This window comes from Erigeron canadensis, chromosome 7 (assembly GCF_010389155.1).
Source record: "Erigeron canadensis isolate Cc75 chromosome 7, C_canadensis_v1, whole genome shotgun sequence".
Taxonomy (NCBI): domain Eukaryota; kingdom Viridiplantae; phylum Streptophyta; class Magnoliopsida; order Asterales; family Asteraceae; genus Erigeron; species Erigeron canadensis.
Window position 1 is genome coordinate 5359514 of NC_057767.1, and position 23227 is coordinate 5382740.

General features: G+C 36.0%; 2 protein-coding genes across 2 annotated transcripts; one reads left to right on the forward strand and one right to left on the reverse strand.

Annotated features, from left to right (window-relative positions):
• Positions 1–10623: 10623 nt before the first annotated feature.
• Positions 10624–14254, forward strand: LOC122607160. Its single transcript, XM_043780085.1, has 5 exons — positions 10624–10877; positions 12028–12097; positions 12553–12951; positions 13316–13656; positions 13999–14254. Exons 1-5 carry the CDS (start codon positions 10788–10790, stop codon positions 14212–14214), a joined length of 1116 nt encoding a protein of 371 aa, XP_043636020.1. The 5' UTR covers positions 10624–10787; the 3' UTR covers positions 14215–14254.
• An 836-nt stretch (positions 14255–15090) lies between these two features.
• Positions 15091–22730, reverse strand: LOC122608819 (protein MICRORCHIDIA 6-like). Its single transcript, XM_043781901.1, has 21 exons — positions 22643–22730; positions 22410–22481; positions 22266–22300; positions 21937–22015; positions 21717–21806; positions 21560–21635; positions 21172–21256; positions 20952–21086; positions 20605–20703; positions 20410–20511; positions 19986–20132; positions 19829–19915; positions 19692–19743; positions 18726–18837; positions 18398–18648; positions 17902–17999; positions 17711–17777; positions 16596–16693; positions 16393–16466; positions 16199–16241; positions 15091–15521 (listed from the first exon to the last, which is right to left on the reverse strand). The coding sequence occupies exons 1-21, from the start codon at positions 22728–22730 to the stop codon at positions 15423–15425; spliced, it is 1989 nt and encodes a 662-aa protein (XP_043637836.1). The 3' UTR covers positions 15091–15422.
• Between the last annotated feature and the right edge of the window lie 497 nt (positions 22731–23227).

Here is a 23227-nt window from a genome sequence, read left to right on the forward strand (position 1 = left end):
TCGGAGTATTGTGAATCAACTTATAGGAATGGGTATCAAGTTTAATGATGAGATTCAGGGTCTATGGCTACGTGGTACGTATCAGATTGTTGGGAGAGTTTTTGGACATCTCTCTCTGCTCAAGATGGTATTATCACTATGGAATTGGCTAACAACAGTATAATGAACGCAACAAACAAAGAAAGAGAACCCTAAGTACGAAAATCAAAAAAAAAATGATAGTGGCAATGATAATAAAAATATCTACGTGTAGTAACATCACACATAGCAACACTATCATCAACCCAACTCGAGTCATCATGAGAATAATTGAACATATTAAAATCACAACAAACAAAAAACTCATTAGTGATAGCATTTTCATGTGTTTATATAAATGTTTATACACTTGTACGTGGTGAATCTTCCTAATGGTCAATATATTATCCTATTTGTTTTACCATAACTAACCACTATCTTTTTCTTTCTTTCTCCCGCTCTATCTTTCTCTCTCTCTCTCTCTCTCTATATATATATATATATATATTGTGATGGAAATATAAGGTCGTTTAGCACCTAAGCTTAGGCACATAACACTCCCATACTAATTATTTAATCCATAAAGTATATGGGCGTCGAATGATTTATTCATTATACAAAAATTATTAAAATATTAGTATGCAAGGGTTTCACACATAAATTTAGGTGTCGAACAACCTTATATTCACTTTTCCATATATATATATAATACTACATAAAGCATCTCACCTCGCCTGTTTCCAAATAAGATGTTGAACTACCTAATATATTCTTTACTTTTATTCACTATTTTAAACATTTCCACTTGATATACCTATAATACCTCTATTAACTTACACTATCTACTTTTTAACAGTTTAACCTTTAAAATAACTCTTTTACATTAATTCCCACGCTACTCCCTACGCCGCCGCCGCCACCAGTCGTCGCGACTACCACACCGCGGCCATCCATTGACTATCGGATCACGCGGATACCAATCTAGTATATATATGTACAAGGGGAGTACAGGGAACGGTTACTGAGCTTAATTATTACTAATATACATCTTCTTTATCAATATTTTTTTTACTCTATAGTTTGTTGCTGCATATATTTTCTAAATAAAAATATTTTTCAATTATCTTATTTTTAATGTTTGTTACAATTATCTGATCCGTGTAATGCACATGTTTAATTTGATATATTATTATAAAAAATCAGCCTAATAATCCTATTAACCATTAGATCATGAGTCATGACATTTGATAAAATCAAAAGATTGAAATTAAAGGGAAAAAATAGATGGATTATACTTGTTTTTAATCAAATTGTTAGGAAAACTATTAAAGAACTTGTTTAAATGATATATCGTTCCTAAATCTGGTAACATATACAGGAAAAGGTTACATATATAATTTCAACTGTTATGGTGGTCAGAACCTCCCCTGCTTACGAATGATGATATAAAATTAAATAAAGCATTAGGAACTTACCATTAAGAAGATCTTTACGCGGTACATTTAATTGTGGCTGCTTTGATTTATGAGTATGAGAAGAACTTGGAATGTTAATCTCGTATTGCTGATTGATGGGATTCCACACATTGATTAAACCTCTGTTACATGTTTGGCTCATCTCCATCAATATGTGTATATATTTGAAATATAGAGACACTGTCTCTTTTATATATATATATATATACAAAATGATGAAGAACTGAATATTATACGGAGTAGAGTCAATGATCAAGCGAATGTCAACTTGAAAAAAAAAAAAGAAAAATCAATGTCAACTTGAATTAAAAATTTATGTCTGGTGTAAACTTGATGTATGAAATTTCTTTGAGCGTGGCCAAAAAGGTTGGTAGATCCAAATGTCATCCATCAATTTGGTTTTAGATCAAGATGATTTCTTAAACATATTTTGCAAAGACGACTTATTTGAAATATGTATTTATGCTTCGGATAAGCTATTTAGTGCGGACCGGTTATCACAACGTATACTAGACCTCTCACTAAATAGCTAAACTAATGTTTTAAAAACCGGTATTTTAGTTATATCGGTGCAAAAAAAAATTCCGGTGTTACCGGAAATACCGGCTGGTACGATTATTTTATTTTCTTTTATTTTTTTATATAAAAATCTTATAAAACTTGTTAAAATTTAACGAAAATAGTCAAAATACAATTATAATTCACTTAAAAATGATCTAAATAGGAATTTCATGACAAAATATAAGTTTTAAAGTTCACAAATAACAACGAATAACATTAAAGTATCATAAAAAAAATATTTAAAAAATTTTAATTGTATTTAAATACCGAAAATACCGGAATGGTATTACCAGAAAGTACCAGAAGTACTGGGTAGTGAAAATACCGAAAAATTACCGGGATTAAAGTACCGGAGTACTCCCCGATACCGGTATTACCGACTGGTATATACTGGTAGGGATGTGCACGGGTCAAAACCCGGACCGAACCGTTGTGACCTGTGACCCGAGATTGCATAAAATATGAAACCGTGAACCGGCCCGTTAACCTCCCGGGCGGGTTGGTTCGGGTCCGGGTTCTAACGGGTCGGGGTCGGGTTAACCACTTTGAACCGAAAATGATGATTGCTTTTTTTTCTTTCAACTGAAATGAAGATTTTGGCTTCAGTATCTCTAGTTTGGTGAAGTCTTAGTTTTTGAATTGCAGTCGCCGACTTGAAGCTTTTATTTGTTGATATTAGAATTGCAGTCTTCGTTTTTGAATTGCAGTCGTAAACATGAAGCTTTTATTATTATTGTTGATATTATCATTTTTGAATTGCAGTCTTCGTTTTTGGTGAAGTATATTAGAAGCTTTTATTATTATTGTTGATAATTTGAAAAGAGAGAATGGAGGTGTACTATTTTACTTTGATAATGTAAGCTCTTTGTCTTCTTTTGCAATATATAAACGGTAAAAATAAACATTGTGTGTGGATCCAGCTATTACCCACAATATCTATATTTATTTATTCATAGATATATTCATATAGATGTAGGTACTACATTATAATATTATTATATAAACAAAATAGATACCTAGTTCCTAAAACCACTTGTATTATTCATCCATACACAAAACCAATTTAGGATTCTTCATTCTCCAATCTTTCTTCTTCTTAAACATAATCGAATTGTTTCTCTCTAATATATAACAACTAAACACTAATAATTATAATAATAATAGTTAATAATCACTTAAAATAACATTTGCATCACCTCGGTATTGTTGTTGACTCACTTCTTCCGCCAAATTCTTTTTGAATATATAGATATATTGTAATGTATATATTATTCAGTATATGAATTTCAATCATCTCTATTCTCTTTATCCAGTACATCTAATGTTACACCCAGTTATGGCATGTTTCGGGTTCAACGGGTCAAACTGCCAAACCGCGGGTTTTGACCCTGCCCGACCCGGACCCATTGAATCACTAATTTGCTGAACCGAGACCCGGCCCGTTTGGTGATCGGGCGGGTCGGTTACGGATGGGTTTGTCACGGGTCACAGGTTTGGGGGTCCTTTGCTCATCCCTATATACCGGTATTTAAAACATTTAGCTAAACGTTAGGTATGAAACCATCAATATCATTCAAACATTAGGTACTATTTAAGTAATTAACAAACACGAAATTACATTTTTACCCCTCACGTGCAAGTCACGTGACGGTGTTTTGACGGTCAACTAACGGTGTTTGAGTCCAGGTATGGTCCTAGTGAAATAATTAATTCTAACTTCTAAATAGTTGTCCAGTCCCAGTATCAATACCGAATGGGAAAGGAGAATGGTTTTTTTTTTTTTTTGAACATTCAAGATTTCATTAAGATAAAAGCTAGCAAGGAGCTAGAGACACAAGCAAATATTAAGGCGAAAGTCCTTAATATAGTCAGGGAAAAGGCATGTAGAAACTAACAGGAATTAAACACTAAAATAGACCATTGTGGCCAATCAATCCGAGTCTTGGTGGATCTGTTTGACATCCATAGGTAGCTGGTCAACTTGAGTTCTTTGATTGCAAAACGGAGAAATGGAGTCTTACTTGAAAAAGTACAGTCGTTCCTTATTTTCCAGATCGTCCAGCAGAAAACAATAACTATTAGGTTGATGACCGGTCTTTTGCTGGGGTGTATGTGTGGATCGTTATGGAAAGAGAAGAGTTCCCGGATGCTGGAAGGTTTGGCAATAGGGGAGCGACTCCATAACAGTAGATGTAACCATAATGAGCTAGTAAATGAGTAGTGTAAGAAAAGGTGTTGTAACATCCCGAACTTTTAATTAACGGTTGACTTGAGTCATTAAGTCAATACAACGTGTCCGTTAAGTCTCTAAGAGATTTAATATTTATGTGTGATTAATGTGCACTGTGTAAGATTTTAAAGCCTTAATGATTCATGTGTTAATGTGTTTAAGATGATTAATTGTGATTAAAGTGTTCGTAAGTATTTCCGTTAGGTTATTTAAGCCTTAGATGTAAAGATGTGAAGTGAAGGGGCTTGAATGTAAGTTTAGAAAAGTGTGTACAGCAGGTTTAGGGGTAATTAGACCCTAATCCCTGTCATTATTCAGTTCCAAAAACACATTCTTCAAGCCCTAGGTCATCCCTCCTCTCCTTGATCAATTCTTGTGCGACTTCATACGTTTTCGGGTGTGTTGATCAAGCCTTTTGCATCCTCTTTGTAATCTCCAGGTATCCAAGGTATAATAACGTTGATTTTATGTCCTTTCAATCATATAATCAGATCCATAACTGGTCTAGGTTATTAGAAGATCAATTGATGTCAAAAACGTGTGTTTTGATCGATTCGGTAACCTAAAACGTTTAACTATGTGATGCAAATCAAGTAAGGATTAATCAATGATTTCATTGCATCATTATGGTCTTAAAATGGTGAATTTTGAGGTGCAAAAGTCGTTCATAAGGTTAGGGGTCGTTTGGGGTGTGTTTGGTTAAGTTTTGGAGGTTAAACAATGAGGTTTGCGCAGAATCGGGGCTAGCTGCGGCGCAACTGGAAGCGAGTGACACATAGCTGCGACGCAACTAGGTAGTTGCGACGCAATAGCGACGGAATTTTCAAATGGCCATAACTTTTGAACCGTAACTCCGTTTTTGAGAAATAAGATATCCACGGAATCGTGAGAGAGTCTACTTTCTAATGGAAATATTTTTGAAAGATGATTGTAATGTCAAGTTTCAAGAAAGGTTAATTTAGTGAGTGTATCCCGAGTTTCGTCGAGTTATGTAAGCTTTAAAGTATTAATCGAATGTCCGATGCATCAAGCATTGTCATGAGTCATGTTTATAGGTATTTAGACGTGAGTCATGACCTTAAGTGAGTGGGTATTTATTAGCTCATTATGTCGTTTAATGATTATAGGTAGTCGGAATACTTGCAAAGCTCGGTAACTTACGTTATCATTTCTTGTGCACTCCATTGAGGTAAGATACACTACTTTGACACGCTGAGGGTTCAACAAAAACATAGTTTTCATATAATAACATCCCAAATGGTATCTTGTTTGCTTATGGGTATTCGGGATTATACGGGAGGTGATATGGGCTATGTAGATACATATAAAAGCCTGAAATGCTACCCCAATGATATGTATTGCTATGAGATGATATATATGCTTAATAGATGATATGATATGAAATGATGTACGATCTAAGATGATAAATGTTATGCAATGTTGTAATGATATACGATATGCAATGATGTATGACGATGTACGTGATGTAACAATGTATGCGATGTGATGATATGAAATGAAATGCTATGAAATGTGATGTATGATGATGATATGTGAAATGTGCATGGTTACATGGCTTGTTCATCTAGTTCACTAGACTTATTAAGTTGCCATGACACGTGCACGTTTAAGGGCCCAAACGTAATAGATGATATGTGATGATGTTTAGGTAACGTGGACACCTAAACTATATGTGATGAAAACCGAGCTCGTATATGATATGAAAGTGTTAAGCTTAATCCGTACTTGCCCTTGCCCGGTGAGTGCGTATATGGTTGCTTGGGTGGCTCCTTGCAACGTAATTACGTGGTTTGAGTATCTCCGGGTGGAGTGATTACCCACCAATGTCTTTGAACATACGGACTACTCCTGGATTGGCTTGCCATTCCTTAACGACATTGATGGATCGCTGAAAAGCTTATCCATCCAGTCGGGTGTGAGGTTTCCTGTTAGGTCCTTTGACCGCCTACACACAAACTTACACCTTATATGTGATGAGTGACTTATGTCACGCCTAATGTAAGTGACTTATGTCACACTATACGATGATGCTTATATGATATATGTGAAGTAAAAGATGACTAGGCACATTTAGGATGACCCATCCTAATATGAAAGATGTTGATGCTATGATATGTATGTGAGACGATATGTTTGATGATAGGTGCCTTACGACTTAATATGACTTTTATATAATGTCTTAAATGGACAAACGTTTTATAAATTATGTGTTATCTTACTTAGCTAAATCGTTAGCTAACACTTGCTCTTTTAAATGTGTTGTGCCCTCAGGTCCAACAATAGTGAGCAGGTAGATGTGAGAAGATGTGAGGCATGGGTAGATGATCTTGAAACTAGCTATAGTTTACCCATAGTGGCTGCTCGCTTTAGATATTTGCTTTATGTTAAATATTAATGACTTGTATTGATAATGTACACGGTTGCTTAATGTTGGGCAACCGATGGATTTCTATTTAGACTTATTTTGATGATATGGCTAGTAACACCATTTAATGAATAAACCAAACAGATTTTACTGGTTTGGACTTTTAAAGTTAATTCCGCTTCTTTTAACGCCGTTAGGCAAAGGTTTTTGGAAATCCTTATTTTTAAACGACGGGTGTTACAGGTGTTCAACTGATTCATCATGGATGTTGCAAAGAAGGCATGTCGTGGTTGCTAAGGGAATTTGTCCGAGAGCCAGCTGGTCTTTGGTTGGGATACGATTGAGTTCTAGACGCCATCCAAGGACGTTTGCTTTTAATGGTACAAGTCTATTCCAGGGAAACGTCCATCTGTTGGGCCCAAAGGTTGCAAGCTGGAGTTTGTTTTTCATTGACTTCGTGGTAAAGGAGCTAGAGGGGTCACATTCCCAAATCCATGAATCTGGATTGTTTGATAGAGAGATGCGCATGACTTGGGAGAGTAGCGACTGGACTTGGTGGAGTTCATTGTGCGAGGATGGTGGAATGCTCCAACACCATTCCCATTGGGAAAATCTTCCTTCACCAGTGCAGCGGTCTTTTATGAAGCAATCCTTATGTTTTTCGAGTTGAAAGAGATCCGGATAACTAAGGTACAGTGGCATTTTGTCGATCCAAGCGTCTAGCCAGAATCTAATATTGGTGCCATCACCTACTTTTCCTGTGAACAGACGGTCCAAGCAAACATCAAACGGGGTGATGTGAGAGTTTAGGTTAGCAATTGCCTTCCAAACTCCCATCAAACGTGTGGAGGGAGCAAATGACACGAGCCCAAAGTGAACTTGGATCATTATGCCATCACCACCATTATTTAGATAATAAAGAGAGATTGTTTATTTAAAGACTACCCAACCCGAGCCCGCTCGATTCAACAGGGGATATAACATGATCCCATGAAATCCACGAGATTTTCTTCGTAGATGAAGAACCACCCCAAAAGAAAGATCTTCGTATAGATTCAAGTTTAGATAAAACACTTACCGGGGCCTTATAAAGCGAGAAGAAGTGTGACGGGAGGCTGTGAAGCACGGAGCAGATGAGGGTAATTCGGCCAGCAAGTGAAAGGGTTGTTGCTTTCCATTGTGATAGGCGGGATTCTGAAGTTCTGATTACCGGGGCCCAATTCTTAATCAGATTCATGTTGGCACCAACAATAAGACCAAGATATGATAAGGGAAACTGCCCATTTTTACAACAGAGAATGTTGGTTGAGATGGCTATGGATTCTGGTGGAAGATTTAGGTCAAATAAGCACATTTTTTGGAGGTTCACCTTCAGACCAGAGAGAAGATGGAAGCAAGTCAAAAGTCGGGATATATTAGCCATGTAGGTCGAGGACCATTGTCCAATGAGTATAGCATCATCTGCATATAATAGATGGGATATGATAGGCCCATTAAGAGGTAGTCTGATGCCCGAAAAAGCCCAAGGTTGGAGGCTCTCTCGAAGATGATTGAAAAAACTTCCATGGCAATGATGAAAAGAAAAGGCAAGAGTGGATCGCTTTGAGGCATACCTCGTTCACAATTAAATTCCGGGGTAGGACAGCTATTTATAAGAACAGAGGATCTGGTGGAGATGAGAATACCATTAATCCAAAGCAACCAACGGTCAGGGAACCCCAGTTGTTTCATAATGGAAAGGAGGAAGTTCCAGTTCACGGTGTCGAACGCTTTCTCAAAATCAATCTTGAAACAGAAAGCTGCACGTTTCTTTTTTTTCCAGCCAAGTGATAACTTCATTCAAAATCAGGGGGCCATCAATGATGTTTCTTCTAGTGAGAAAGGCTGATTGCGAGGGTGAGATCACAGAAGCAATAAGAGCCTTAAGTCGGTTAGCCAGGGTTTTGGAAATTGTTTTTTTTATGCATCCAATTAGTATTATAGGATAAAAATCACTAAGGGACTGCACAAATGGTTTTTTGGGAATTAGGGTGATGTGTGATGAGCTACAACCATGGCTCAAAGAGCTCGAATGGAAGAAATCGAGCATAATATTGAAGAAATTCATCTTCAACTCGTTCCAGTACCTTTTAATGAAACCAAAGTTGAACCCATCCGGACCCGGGGCTTTATCGCTGCCACAATCCCAGACTACTCGAGTGATTTCGTTAAGGGTGAAAGGAGATATAAGGAAGTTGGCGTCAGAAGGGGTGAGAGTTTTGAGGCCTTGACAAATGATTTGTGATCTATTGTGGATAGGCTCGGAAAATTTTTTCTTGAAGTGATTGAAGGCTTCTTGGCGGATTGTTGGTGGATCAATATGCCAATTGTCATGGATCATCAGCCCATGTATTTGGTTTTTTGCAATACGACTCTTTATGGAGCGGTAAAAGAAGGCTGAGTTTTCATCGCCACACTTAACCCGTTTGTTTATTGACTTTTGGTGGAGATCCAGGGTGTGGGAGTGTTCAAGGTTTTTAAGTTTTTCTTTGGTTTCGGTCCAGACGGCAAGTTCATCATTGGTATAGCCACGAAGGTCGATAATTCCATCGAGGGAGTCGAGTTGGTTGATGAGGGAATTTTTCTCGGAGTTTTCGATGGCAGCATTGTTGCGGTTCCATTCTATGAGGTCATTTTTTAGTTTCTTGAGTTTCGCATTGAGAATTTGGTCAGGGCGCCCATGGTGTTGTCCGGTGTTGAGGCTGTGCGAAACGATATCATCAATTCCAGGTTTTTTAAGCCAAGAGTTGATGAAATCTGAATGGGGAGGACCAAAGTCTAAGTTTGAGGTGTTGAGAATCATGGGGCGGTGGTCCGAAAGTGAACGGGGGAGGGTTGTGAAAGCTGCTTCTGGCCAGGTATCCATGAAATTCGGTGAAACTAAAATTCTGTCTATCCTGCTCTTTTTCTTTCCATCATCGGAAATATATGTGAACAAATTCCCATGCATCGTATATTCCAAGAGGCCGTTGTTGTGGATAAAGTCATTGAAGGAGTGGGCACACGAATCAACAAAGTTGGAGTTTACTCGTTCATAAGGCTCGCGAACCAAGTTGAAATCACCCAGAAGGATCCATAATCCTTGAGAACCAGAGATGTGTCCATCCACAGATCTCGTTCCAGATGTTTTGCTTAGCATGGAGTTGTTGTGGTGCGTATATGTTGAGAATATTGCAGGGTATGGGTATGCCATTGATCAAACCTGTAGTGATGAGGTAGTTGGGGGATTTGAAAGTGTTTGTGAGGGAGAAAACAGTGGGATCCCATATACTAATGATGCCCCCAGAGCGCCAGAAAAGGGTATGAAGTTGTATTGGTGGTGAGGGCTGCCCCAGAATTTATGAGAATGGTATTGGTTTCATGTTTTGAAGATTTTCATTTTTGGAATCCAGACCGGCAGTACCGATCGAGTCCCACGCCCTAACGCATTCATTTTCTTTTTATTGGCCAAAAGAATAAATTTTTACTTGTATGAGCCATTGACTTTGACCGTAAAACTCTTCCGCTAAAAATCCACCCAACTATTCTTAAGTATTTTTATATAATGAAAAAAAAGGAAAACAAATGATTACAAAAACAAATTGTGTTCTTGAGTTTAACTTATAGGTGGAAGGGAAGTTAAATGAAAAGAAGTTTAATGATTTTTTAGTTGATTTTAACTTAAAAAAACGGATAATGATAAATCAACCTAATTGGTATGCCTAAAGATATGTCTAATCGTAAGATGATGACATGTGAAAAAATCAGGGGGCAAGATTAGGAAAGAGAATTAGTGAAATTCACATGTCAAATTCTTAAAATTTTAGGTTGATATTTAGGCAAATGAGTTAGGTTGATTACATTTTCCTAAAAAAATTTCACCCATAAACACTTTCAATCATTTCTTTTCTAACTCAAGAACACAATGACAGAGTATCTTTCTTGGCTTGTATCCAACGCCCAAATTTAACCCATCTCCATTTTACCTCAAAATCATCTATTCTTTTCAAATGGGTTTTCCCAAATTCCATTTATTTCAAATGGGTTTCCTTTAGATTTCAATTTTAACTTCAAAAAGCCAACCTTTTTTACAACAACAATGGCAGTCAAGATTACTTCTTCATTTTCTTGTTGTGTTTCCACATCTTTCACTTCTTCATCTTCTTTCAAGTCCATAAGAATCCATCAGGTATTTAATAATCCATTGAGTTCCCTATATCTATATCTATATCTATATCTATATGTATTATCTTTCTATAGTTTTGTCTATGATGGTAGCTTAGTTCGGTATGTGTGGGCTGATAAGCAATCCATCATCAGTTCCTATAGTTATATGAATTCTTTTGAAAACATTGTATTTAGGGTTTAGTAAAATCTTGATGGTTTTGTATATATAATTCCTTTAGGTTTTAGTCTTTGTAGTTAAGTTACCAATGTAGGTTTGTTATAGCTATTAATATCTGCTCGTAGAAACTGTAAGCAGGTAAGCGGATGAGGTTTCGCCTATTTAGGGTTACTTGGGGACCACTTCTGAACCCTTTCTTTGTGACCGTTTTGAAATCCTTTCCCAGGCCGCCCCAAAATGTTTACCGAGGAAGGTTCAAACCTAAGACCTCGTGTGAGTGAGGAGAGGACATATGGAGTTCGGACGCCTGATCATTATTAAGCTATCTTGGTGCCGGTTCATCGAATAATTATTATATGTATATATCTTTATGATGAGTTTCCTTCCTATATCTTCTAGTTGATTATGTTGACCGTAAAATATCTGAAAGTTTTAATAGTTAAAAGTATGACTTTAAACTATATAGTGGATCTGAATAGAATTATAACCCGAACCCTATTGGAAGTTGGCAAACATGATGTAGAATTTTGAAGGAATAAGTAGACTGAAGGACTTCAGTTTTCCTTTTATGTATTAGGATTCTATGGTTATATAAATATGTGTAGCTAGGGTTTCCACCAGGTAACATTTTTGATAAATCGAATTAGAGATCAGAGTTTATGCCAACTGATCACCTTGATCAAATAAACCATCTTGAATATTTTTGTTTTATCTTTACTTCTCCTTTATATATTGGCATTTTTGCCCGACAATAATAATAATCACTTTATCTAAAATCCTCAAATGTGAGTTACAATAAATCTGCTTATATGCATTTCTAAAGTCTTGCATCTGTTAAGTGCCTAGTTTCTTGACTTGGTCATTTCGTCATATACTCATGCATTGATCAAATCTGTAGGTTTCTTTTTGTTATCAATAACTGATTGAATGTGTATTACCTCATGCATCTTCATGTGCTAATTTCCCGTACTCTTTTTTTTTTGTCCATTTATAGTTCAGCAACTTCTATTCTCTGGTAAGCTTACCATCAAGATTACACGATTGCACACCACTGAAATTTGCAGGCAAGTTTGTAACTTTTTAAACGAGCCTTTGTCCTGAAACTAGAGAGGTGACCACATGGCGGGTCGGGTAACAGGTCAAGTTGGGTGATCCCCAATAAAAAATTTAGTGCATTCAATATATCATAAATATGTTGTGTGTTCGATATGGCTACAAAAGTTATACGTATTACATTATTACCAATATCCTGTAACAATAATAGTTTTGACTTTTTGGAATAAAGCGATTTAGTAGGCTATATGAATTAACAATAGTTTGGGCCACTTTTGACTATTCAACTTCAAGTCATTTCATGGTTTCCTTTCTAGCTAAGCTTTGCTTAATCATGTGTGAAGCACAATCAGGGTTGGCCCATTCATAACTAAATAAGTCACAATTGGCACCTCCACTCGAGACCATATGTCTTTTGTGTATGCCGAGTCTAGTCTTACAAGTTTCTTTTGATTATTCTCTACAGTCAATGCAAGATGTTTCCAACATGGAAGAATCAACACGAATCCAAGGTTCCCAAAAAGAGTATTTAAATTCTTTGCATCTGTTGATGATCTAATCTCAGACAGTGAGATAGAATCAGATGATAATACAGATCAAGAAGATGACGATATTCTTATATTGGATGAAGCATCTAAAAGATTTGATACCATTGAAGGAAGCAGAGGAAGGCCCGGTCTTATTTCATTCTATAACCAACCCTACAGAAAAGAACCTGAAGCTGTTATCTCTACAGTTAGCAGAAAGAACGAAACCAACCTTCTTTGGTTTGTGGGTCCTGCTGTCCTTGTAGCCTCATTCATTTTCCCATCACTTTATATGCGAAGGATCCTTTGTACTATTTTTGAAGATTCTTTATTGACAGGTATAACATTTGATAGAACAAGAGGTGACAAGATGGCTGGTTAGATTGAGTGTTGACCAGTAGCACTTTTTCGTCCATTCAAAACTTTTTCTTAAAAGAAAATACGTGTTAGCTATGATTTTATATACGCATTAAACTTTGGTTGACTTTGACCTATTCGCTATTTAGTTGGTTTTCCCATTTGACCCATTTGAGATAAAAATATAACCTGACCCATTTATAAGCTTATGGGTAGAACTTGCCACTTATAGATAAAATTAGACTGACAAATCTCATCAAATTGGGTCAAAAATGCCTCTCCTGTAATTTAAGGTTATTTCTTACATGATTGATCTTTCTGTTACATCTTTGTTGTTATTTGCAGATTTTCTCATATTGTTCTTCACAGAAGCTCTCTTCTACTGTGGGGTAGCTATGTTCCTTCTCATAATAGACCATTTGCGTAGGCCTAACGAACCCGTCGATAACAAGAAGAGCACAATCCCAGCTCCTCACTTGGTTTACCGAGTCACATCTGTGGCTGCATTGGTACTTAGCCTGATGATTCCAATGGTCACAATGGGGTTGGTTTGGCCGTGGACCGGCCCAGCAGCATCTGCTACACTTGCACCGTACCTTGTTGGCATCGTTGTGCAGTTTGCATTTGAGCAGTATGCAAGATACATCAAGTCACCTTCTTGGCCTCTCATTCCCGTCATCTTTCAAGTAAGTACGCATTTATGAAGAGGATAAAATCATTCGTGGAATATTTCTGAGCTCTGAAAATATGGGAAAAGGACAGGTTGCGTGATGGGTTGAAATGGGTAATTTTGGCTTCAAGTTTAGTAGACCCGAACAATGTATTTCGAAAAAGTTATTTCTTATGAATATCTAGTGTGTCAGATATGATTTCTGTTATTCTAATAATAATACCTCAATATAATTTCGGGATTGTATTATGCATTATGGGCAACATTCAACCTGTTAGACCCATTTAATATACCCAGCCACAAATATACAAAAAGTCACCTCCAATAATTTCACTTGACAATCCAACCGATTTTGCAGGTATATAGATTGCACCAACTGAATCGAGCAGCACAACTTGTGACTGCACTCTCTTTCACAGTTAGAGGAGCTGAATCGACGCCACACAATTTGGCTATAAATAGTTCATTGGGTACACTTTTGAATGTTCTTCAATGTCTCGGAGTTATTTGTATTTGGTCTCTTTCGAGTTTTCTTATGCGGTTTTTACCATCCGCTACCATTACCGAACAATGAATATTGACTTTTATTTATAGTGGTTTCTCATTTCAAACAACATTAACATCTCCAAGTCTTTTAGAACTGAATATTTGAATCATTGGGGTTTCAAAGTTCCAGGTTGTTGTAGGTATGAGAGAATTAATATCTTAGTGAATTGTAGCCTTTCCTAAGTGGAAAAGCTGGAATTTTGATGCAATCAAAAAATTTATATTTTGTCCAAGATCTGACTCCTGCAAGAACTCAAGAAGCAACAAAGACTTCTAACAACTTTGTTAACAAATGTTATTAGTCGAACATTAGATTAAGACTAATATTTGCGTTTGTACAGACATCCCAGGACATTAATTACGTTTAGTCCTTTGAGCTTCAATTGCTTTTTACTTTTACTTGTATACCAGTTTGGACTATGTTATGGCTCCTTCGCTCAACATATCATTGTACTAAAATTTTTAGAGACAGGTCCTTGACATCATTCAAGATTGCAGTTCCCTTATGTTTGCGAGGCATACATTTATTCAGGTATTCTATACTTTTCAGTTGAAGTCCTACATCTTTCATCTTCTATCACATAAGAATACATTTGTTACTTCATCACGCTATTACATAATAGTGGTTTACCACTTTCATTGGTGAGCATGGATTATCTATGAGATGTCTTTTCTTTCTGTAGCTTTTTGCAGTGATCATGAATTTGTTGAATAGTTACAAATTAACTAGCAATCATAAAACACAAACGTAGCAATATGTTTTTACAACCTTGGTATGACAACATGAAACAATACACATCAAACCAACTGAATAAACAGTGCTGCAAACAGCAGACTACTGCCTAAGTTATGCACATGATTTCCAAAGGTTTTTTCACGATGATATTGAAGTAGAAGCGTACTAAACAACTTAATTCATAGTGTAGCAGCCTGTGAATCGCTATGTTATCAACATTGATTGGTAACAAAAAATGCAGGATAGGTACTAAAGTCGTTGACTCATTGCAATTTATAGTTAATAGGTTCAAGTGAAGCTTAATTACAAAAAAATCATTCGCCCCTGGATCAAATAAACCATAGCCATACGAGACAGTTGCACCTACATCATGTTCTTCCTCTGATTTCTAGTAGTACTATGTAGCTCCCATCTTGCTGGTCAAAAGTTAGACTGGCTTTTAAAACTTTCTTTTCCTACCAAAAAACTCCACTTAATCATTTACACAGATAGATGTCACCTTAGTTTCCCCCCTTAACTTTCACCAAACGTAGCCACTCGGACATCAAAGAGGCATATTCTTTTTGAGCCTCTCCTAACTCAGTTATGAGTTGTAGCACCTGTCATTTTTATATAAATAGTATGAATCAAACAAAGGAATACACATATGTTATCACAAGGAATCCTACATCAAGAAAATTGTAAAATTTATGTTCCCAACAATATGTTTGCATAGACACTTTGGACATATTGTGCACATATGAAACCAATGATCCTTATGTATTTATGTTAAGAGTAACATGTTACTCTAATACGGGGCACTAAACGTGACAATTTCAACCATTTTACTCTGATATGGGAGCTCATACATAAAAGTAGGAACATACAAAAGTGATATACGTCAAACCAAAACTTCACCTAAAGAAAGGGAAAAACACAACCTTAAATACAAGCGGGTAGATTTGGATTATGTTTTCTCACTAACAAATCAAATGAGTAAAGCTAGAAAAACATAAGTAAAAAATAATCCAAGGTTTATTTTAATTGCAAAAAACAACAAAATTGCAATTCTAAAAAAATCCTGACTGTGATAACATAGCTTCTGTAATCGTACCAAACACAATAGCTTTACATTTCTTAAATGAGAATAACAGTCCCAACCAGACTCGAACCCATATTAGAAAGAATACTGTATTTACCCAATCAGCCAGCCCGTCATTTACAAACCCATACTGTACATTGACAGTGGTTGATGGTTATCAAATTGAATTTTGGATTGTTAAAGACTTGGAAGTACCTTGATATTGAGTTCTTTCTCAGCCTTCTCGTATTCCAAACACCTGAGAGTAAATTTTAGGATATCGTTAACCAACTAAACAAGGGTACACGAAAATAATGTTCATCACCAGACTCAGATTACAAAAGCACCAAAATACAATTTAATTTACTTGAACTACTCGTGAATGCATGCAATGTATAAACAATACTCACAGCATTTGGAGCTTCTTGTTTTCTTGCATCACACTTGTCTTCCTTTGATCGTGTGCATTATTGCCATTATCATGCTACAAGCAATGAGCAAAATGTTAGCAACTAAATTCAAGATAGGAACACCCAACAAATAATACCTCCATTTTAGATACACAAATATTGTATAGAAGTATCAACTTTTTTTTCTTCTAATTTCATATTACCTTATTTAACCCAGAATTCCCTACACTCCTAGCTGTCTTTGGGTTGTTTGATGGAGAACTCTCAGGTTGATCAGGTATTTTCCTCTTCAAATAGGACCCTGATGTTACAAAAACATTCAACATTAACCTCGGTAGGCATGTGATAGATGGATACATAAACATTATATAAAAAAAGGCTAATTGCAAAGAAAGGTAAATCAACTTTGGTCTAAAGTACTGTTCTTAAAAATCAACTTCTTCTACACCCGTAAAAGTCAATATTTCAAAATACTTTGGATTAAAGGTAGCCTAACATGGCAAGTGTCAAGACCTTACGCCAGGAAAAAATCAACATGCTCAAAAGAAACCGTCAGGTCATTATATGGTTCTTTCGGTTAAAAGATCACTGATTACTTTTTCTTAAGCAATTTTGATACGTGGAAAAATAGGTTAAAAAAGATATAATTGTTTTAGGACAGAGAACAATGGATATGACTTGGATAAAATTGCCACCACCAAGCCTAACAATCTGATTGAATCTAGGATAAAGTACTTAAACACCACCAAGAATAATCAAATTGGCGAAAGAAGATGTTGTTAGTGATCAAGTACCACCACACTAGAACAATCTACTATCGACTGCTTTTTGAGTATGAATACTCTAGAATAGCCACCAAAAACTGATGTTTTCTTTCAAAACTGAAGATGATGTCTTCTAATACAACTTGGAAGCCTTTTTATAGGCTGGAATAAGTAACCAAAGCAAACATTTAATCCTTGTTTTGGAAAAAGACAATAAAACTTTGAAAAACTGATGAGTAGTTGTAGCATTAAAAACTACAGCAAACTAGAACAATAAATAAGAAAAACAACTCTTCATGCTGAAAATGCAGTTTTCAAGGCACTAATAACTGATGTTTGAATCAGGGCTGGACTGCCATGGAATCAGATTCAACCCCCTGAGACTTTTTGAACCCAAGAAAATCTTGTGAGCCATAATCTGGCCTGAGGGGGGGAATTATACACAATAAGGGTCTGTTTAGTGCAAATTAGATAGACTGGGTTAGTGAGCCTTGATGCACCCGCATCAAATTTGACCTATGATAATTTAGTAATGATTTCTATCAGCTTCTTACCTTCACTGGAGCCTTTGGTCAAGCACGGTACTAATTCTATGGGCTCTACGATGCTAGAGTCGTCATGCTACAAGCAATGAGCAAGATGTTACCAACAAAATAAAGATAGGAACACTCTTGATAATACCTTCCGTTTTAAATACAAAAATATCATGTAGATGTATCAATTATCTAATTTGAAAAACTATTACCATAGATGACCCTATATTCCCTACACTCCTAGCTTTCTTTGGGTTGCTTGATGGAAAATCCTCGGGTTGATCAGATATTTTCCTCTTCAAAGATGACACTGATTTTACAAAATATCCAACATTAACTTGGGTAAGCATGTGATAGATGGATACATAACATTATAAAAAAAGGCTAATTGCAAAGAAAGGTAGATAAACTTTGGTCTAAATTATGTTTTGAAACTTCTTTTACACCCGTAAAAGCCATAACGTTTCAAAAAATTTTTATGTTAGGTACCTGAACATAGCAAGTGTTTAGACACGATATGAAGAAAAAGTCAACATGCTCGAAATCACTAGTCATGAATTTTATAGGTAACAGATCAGATTACGTCCAGTTAATAAATTGGAGCTTAAATGGTTCTTTCAGTTAAAAAAATCACTGATTACCCTTTTTTAAGTAATATGCGCCATATGCCCTATTATAATTTAGTAATGATTTCTATCAACTTCTTACCTTCACTGGAGCCTTTTGTTATGCACGGTACTAATTCTAAGGGCTCAACGATGGTTGAATTAGCATTTAAAACATCTCTCTTGTTAATTTGAGTAACAGTTGGTAAATTCTCAGAACCACCACCAACATCAGTTTTTCTCAAGGGTGGAGGTGGAGTTGGAGGTGCAGGAGTACTTGCTGAACCAGGAGAAGCAAATAGATATCGAGTTTTTTCTGGGGGCTGATAACCTATCAGTCCACAATGATGATCCCTGCCAATATTCATAGATATGAAAAGTAGCTTCTTATTCGGAATTATGTTATAACTGACACTGAAAAAATAGCTCACCAGTACTCATGTGTCATACGCTTCAATTTGGTGACAAGCCTTTGAAAGACATTAGTTTTTTCAAAATCTTGCTTATTATGAGTAGGCTCAATGAAGTTTGCCTCAAGAACACCTATAGAAAGCCATGAGAAACTTGACTAAAACATTGGTTTTTCGAAATCTTGTTTACGCTGACATGGAATAATTAGCTAGCCTGTTTATCTCGTAATTAGCTCGCCTGTTTCTCTTACGGGACAAACAGGCAAAAAAGAAAACATGACAAATGAACACAGGATGGAGATCTCCAAAAGTATACAACAACCTCCAAAATTATTTGACTCAAGAAATTGAAGAGTTATTGAGATAATATAATTTTGGGTAAGCTACAAATGTCATCCCTGTAGTCTGTAGATTTTTTCAATGATCATCCCTCCCACCCAAAAGTAGCAAAAAACCATTCTCAGGGTGGCTAATTTGTCCCAAAACCATCCATCTCGCTGACGCCGTTTGAAACCTTCCGTTAACACCTATCACGTGCAAATTACGTGAGGTCATTTCCGTCATTTTACCCATACCTTCCTCTTAAATGATGGTTCTTTCTATTTACTTCATTTTTAACTTCAATTGTTTTTTTTTCCTGGTAAATGTTCATGTATTTATATTTAACCTCTCAACGGTGTTAGTGAAAAGGAGAATTATTATTATTATTATTATTTTTTTTTGGGGGGGGGGGAATAGCCACCACAAGGATGGTTATTGCTATTTTTGAGTGGGAGTGATGATTACTGAAAAACCTACACACCATAAGGAGGAAATTGTAGTTTATTCTATAATTTTTGTAATCAACGATTAAGACACAAACTATTAACCAAGGAGTTTGAGCTTTTTGACAAAGTGTTTTGAATCAACCAAACGCAACTCACTTTGACCCGTCACCTACCAGCCCATTTTGCCACCTCCAAAAGAGGACAAACACTCCAAACTTACCAACAACACCTCGGCCTCTGTTCTGCTTATAAGGAGCAACTTGTAGAAATGGCTGAAAACAGATAACAAACAATATTACCATACGCAACACTGAGAGTATCCAGTTACGAAAGGAAAAAATCTGAATAGCAGATCACCAAAATCAGGCGACTCTTGTGGTAGATATTAAAACCATGGATATTCACATCTGGGGCTTCTTTAAGGAATCCAATCGTCACCTCGCTCTGAAATTGATCGACCATTTAGTCATCTTACTGGTTAATAGTAATTAGCAAATAGATAACATGTATTAACCTCACAGCTTCCATCACTACGGTCTTTATAATTGATAAATTCTGGATGCTTTAACTTTGTTGCACTATTATCACAGAGAACCGCTTTTTCACGCAGCATCATGCAGAATGTACCGGGCAGTTTCAGGTACAAGATAGATAAGTATGCCTAAAACAGGAGAAGATGCAGAAATCTAAGGAAATTTTCCATCGTTCATATGTCATAGAGGTGGCAATTTGGACCCATTTACTAATGTGTAGATTCAGATTTATGTCTAAAGAAGAAGTCGAATTTTGCCCATATTGTACTTTCTTGAATAAATGTTAAACCTCCCATGTGGCTTTATTAACCCGAGCCCATTGTGACTCATTACCCCACCCACCCATATTGCCACTATGGTATATCGTAGCAATTTCCACATATAGAGTTGTAAAGCCAAACGTACACGAAGAGAATACTTTAGCCGATTAGCAATATGATCTTCATTTATCGCCTTCAAAGAATTAGGTTTTGCTTTACTGCTTCCAACCCTGCCGATACGAATATCCTGCAGTAGAATGTGTTATGACTCATGGAAATGACATAACAAGAATAACCATTAAAGACGTAGCCCTGAAGAAATGAAGTAAGAAGTTGAAACCTCAGGATCCGAATCAAAATCAAGCTCCATTTTATTCTCATCATCCAGCCACAAGTTGTAGATAATGACTTTTGTCCCATGTGAACCAAAATCATTAAACTACACAGTTCATAAATGCTTGTTACATTCTACAAAAGTAATAGCCCATCAAGCACATGGATCATTTTAAGATACTATGATCAAATGCAATAATAATGAGATCATAATATATTGCTCTCATCTTAAACTGGTAGAATCCTGATTTGTTTTCACAAAACAAACTGTAAACGCCAAAGCTTAAACTGTAAGTGTTTTGGGTCAATCTAATGCAATGCAGCTTTGACCCATACAGAAAATTGAGAGCTTACCTGCTTTAGCAGTTCTTCCTCTGTTGAATACGGAGACCACTGCAACAACACTGATAAGTTGGAGTTTGACTGTTCGTCACTTTTTGGTTGTAGTGACTCAAAACAACCTTTCGTAAAATTGAATTTATAGTGTACCTGGGGTTTATAAATTCAATGCTTAAATGTGTGCAGATAGTTATCTGCACAGAAAATGAGAAGAAATTTTACTCCTAATTCTCACCATTGGAACAACAATCCTGTCATATCCCAATTGAGTTAAAAATGTATATGATAAAAGGCCAATGCTTTGAGTATAAGTCCGAGTACTGTTAACAAGGACACCATTTGAAGATGAAGATCAGACAACACAAAATGGATCAAACTTAGAATAAAATCAGAAAACAATAAACGAATCAAGCTAAAAATGAAAGATGAGCAAAAAAAAAAAAAAATCGATCCCATTTCAGAAAGTCAAACTTCTGACTTTCTCTTGAATTAAAAAAAAACTACTATATGTAACAAGAAAATACATATTTCAAACCATCAAACCTTGACACTAGTTATATATTAGCAAAATAAAATGAGATCCGAATCCGATAATGTTGACAAAAGCAATCTTTAGGGCATACCTCTCAACAAAGAAGCGGCTGAAAACTATGGCGTCTGCTCCAAGCCGCATAGTACTAGTTTTAAAGCCGTTTCCATCTAAATGTCAACAAGATAGCTAATTAAAACGAAAAAAGGAAAATAGAAACAACTTCCATCATGAGAGGTTCAAGTTCATACATTTTCCGATTGCAGATATCGACTTTGTATCTGAAAACCCAAAACTTAGACATTGGCGCATTCCTTCTGGATTCATCCCAGCCCCGTCATCTAATTTAATCATCAAGAAGATCATGCATACATATGTTGATACTCTTCCAAAAGATGGAATATGACAAAGATGGGAATCCTAAAAGGCTATAACACAATGGACACATTTTTAGTACACATTGTACATTACCATGAATTAACAATGCTGGACTTCCATTTCTTGGGTCTATGGTCTTGTCCATGTAGACAAACGTGGCTCCATTTTGTATCTACACAATGTGTGAAGCATGGAAAAGCATCAAGTAACCAAGATAAAGTTCTCACACAAAATATCAAGTATGGTGCTATTTGATTTCATGTAATCAAGAAAAAACTAATTTATCTTCAATAATAATAATGTACTTAGAACCAGAGCCAATAACAATCAAGTTACAATGAGAATGTTGATAGTGAAAATTAATTAAAAAGTACTATTTTCAAAAAATTAAAGAAATCAAATAGGGATTTCAACATGACCACCTCATCCACAGCATTATCAAGAAGCTCCGCGATGGCTACAAATAGACCACAAGTTAGGAATGAGTAAATAACAACTCAGTCTATCAATTATTCATTTTACAGTGCACAATGTATAGAACAAAAACAGGGTGAAGCTCATCATACCACCAAATGTCCATTTGTGTGAAGTAGCATTTGAATGAAGGAACTTCGGGTGTATATTAAGTCTTGTACAAGCTGTTGATTACATGATAAACTATTAAAACTTGATATGGAATTTCGGGTATGTATTAAGTCCTCCAGTATATTGATTGTGTTATATTTATCAACATAAGCTAAGCTAAATACCAGGCTTAACTTATGTATATGATGTACCATATACACACTAAGAGACATACCACTTGATAGTGAGCTACCATGAGTCTTTGCAGGAGCCGCTTCCTCGTTATAGAATCCAGCTTTCCAAAATTGGCGACAGATCGGCATTGAAGATATATGTGTCTTGTATATATCTTGCAAAATATGGAAAATCATAAAGTTGCCATGTAAACTGACGAACCTTAATTGTGAGTCTATGAGTCCACAAGATGATGAACCAAAGAAATAAAGTTAAAGCTTAGTAGTTCCTTTGATGTTTCTCTACAAACAAGCTTGAAAGCTTTCTTTTTCCAGAGGCTCGTTAAAATTAGATACAGAGTACTAGGCTTAAAGAACATAGACCATTCACCTGATAAATGAAATGGACGACGGTGTCCTCACTATTCTAAATACTATGAATCTCTAACACGCTTTGACAAAAATAATTCCTTGATATACTAGAGGTTATTAGGAGATCTGGCGAATAAGCATTGATCAATTGGACATATGATAAACATAGAGACACTCATACACCTGTAGTTTCAAAAACAATCTGTTATGGAGCAAATTCTTTACCGACTGCCTCTATTATTGGGGTTCTGCATTCACTTCCACCAGAATAAATA

Coding starts and splice junctions, on each gene's coding strand:
- LOC122608819 (XM_043781901.1), bottom strand. CDS start 22,730: ATGCCGATCTGTCGCCAATTTTGGAAAGCTGGATTCTATAACGAGGAA. Junction 21,807..21,936: donor TCCAGCATTGTTAATTCATG/GTAATGTACAAT, acceptor TGATTAAATTAG/ATGACGGGGCTGGGATGAAT. Junction 16,694..17,710: donor GACCAAAGGCTCCAGTGAAG/GTAAGAAGCTGA, acceptor TTGTAACATCAG/GGTCCTATTTGAAGAGGAAA.
- LOC122607160 (XM_043780085.1), top strand. CDS start 10,788: ATGGCAGTCAAGATTACTTCTTCATTTTCTTGTTGTGTTTCCACATCT. Junction 10,878..12,027: donor AGTCCATAAGAATCCATCAG/GTATTTAATAAT, acceptor GTCCATTTATAG/TTCAGCAACTTCTATTCTCT. Junction 12,952..13,315: donor TGAAGATTCTTTATTGACAG/GTATAACATTTG, acceptor TGTTATTTGCAG/ATTTTCTCATATTGTTCTTC.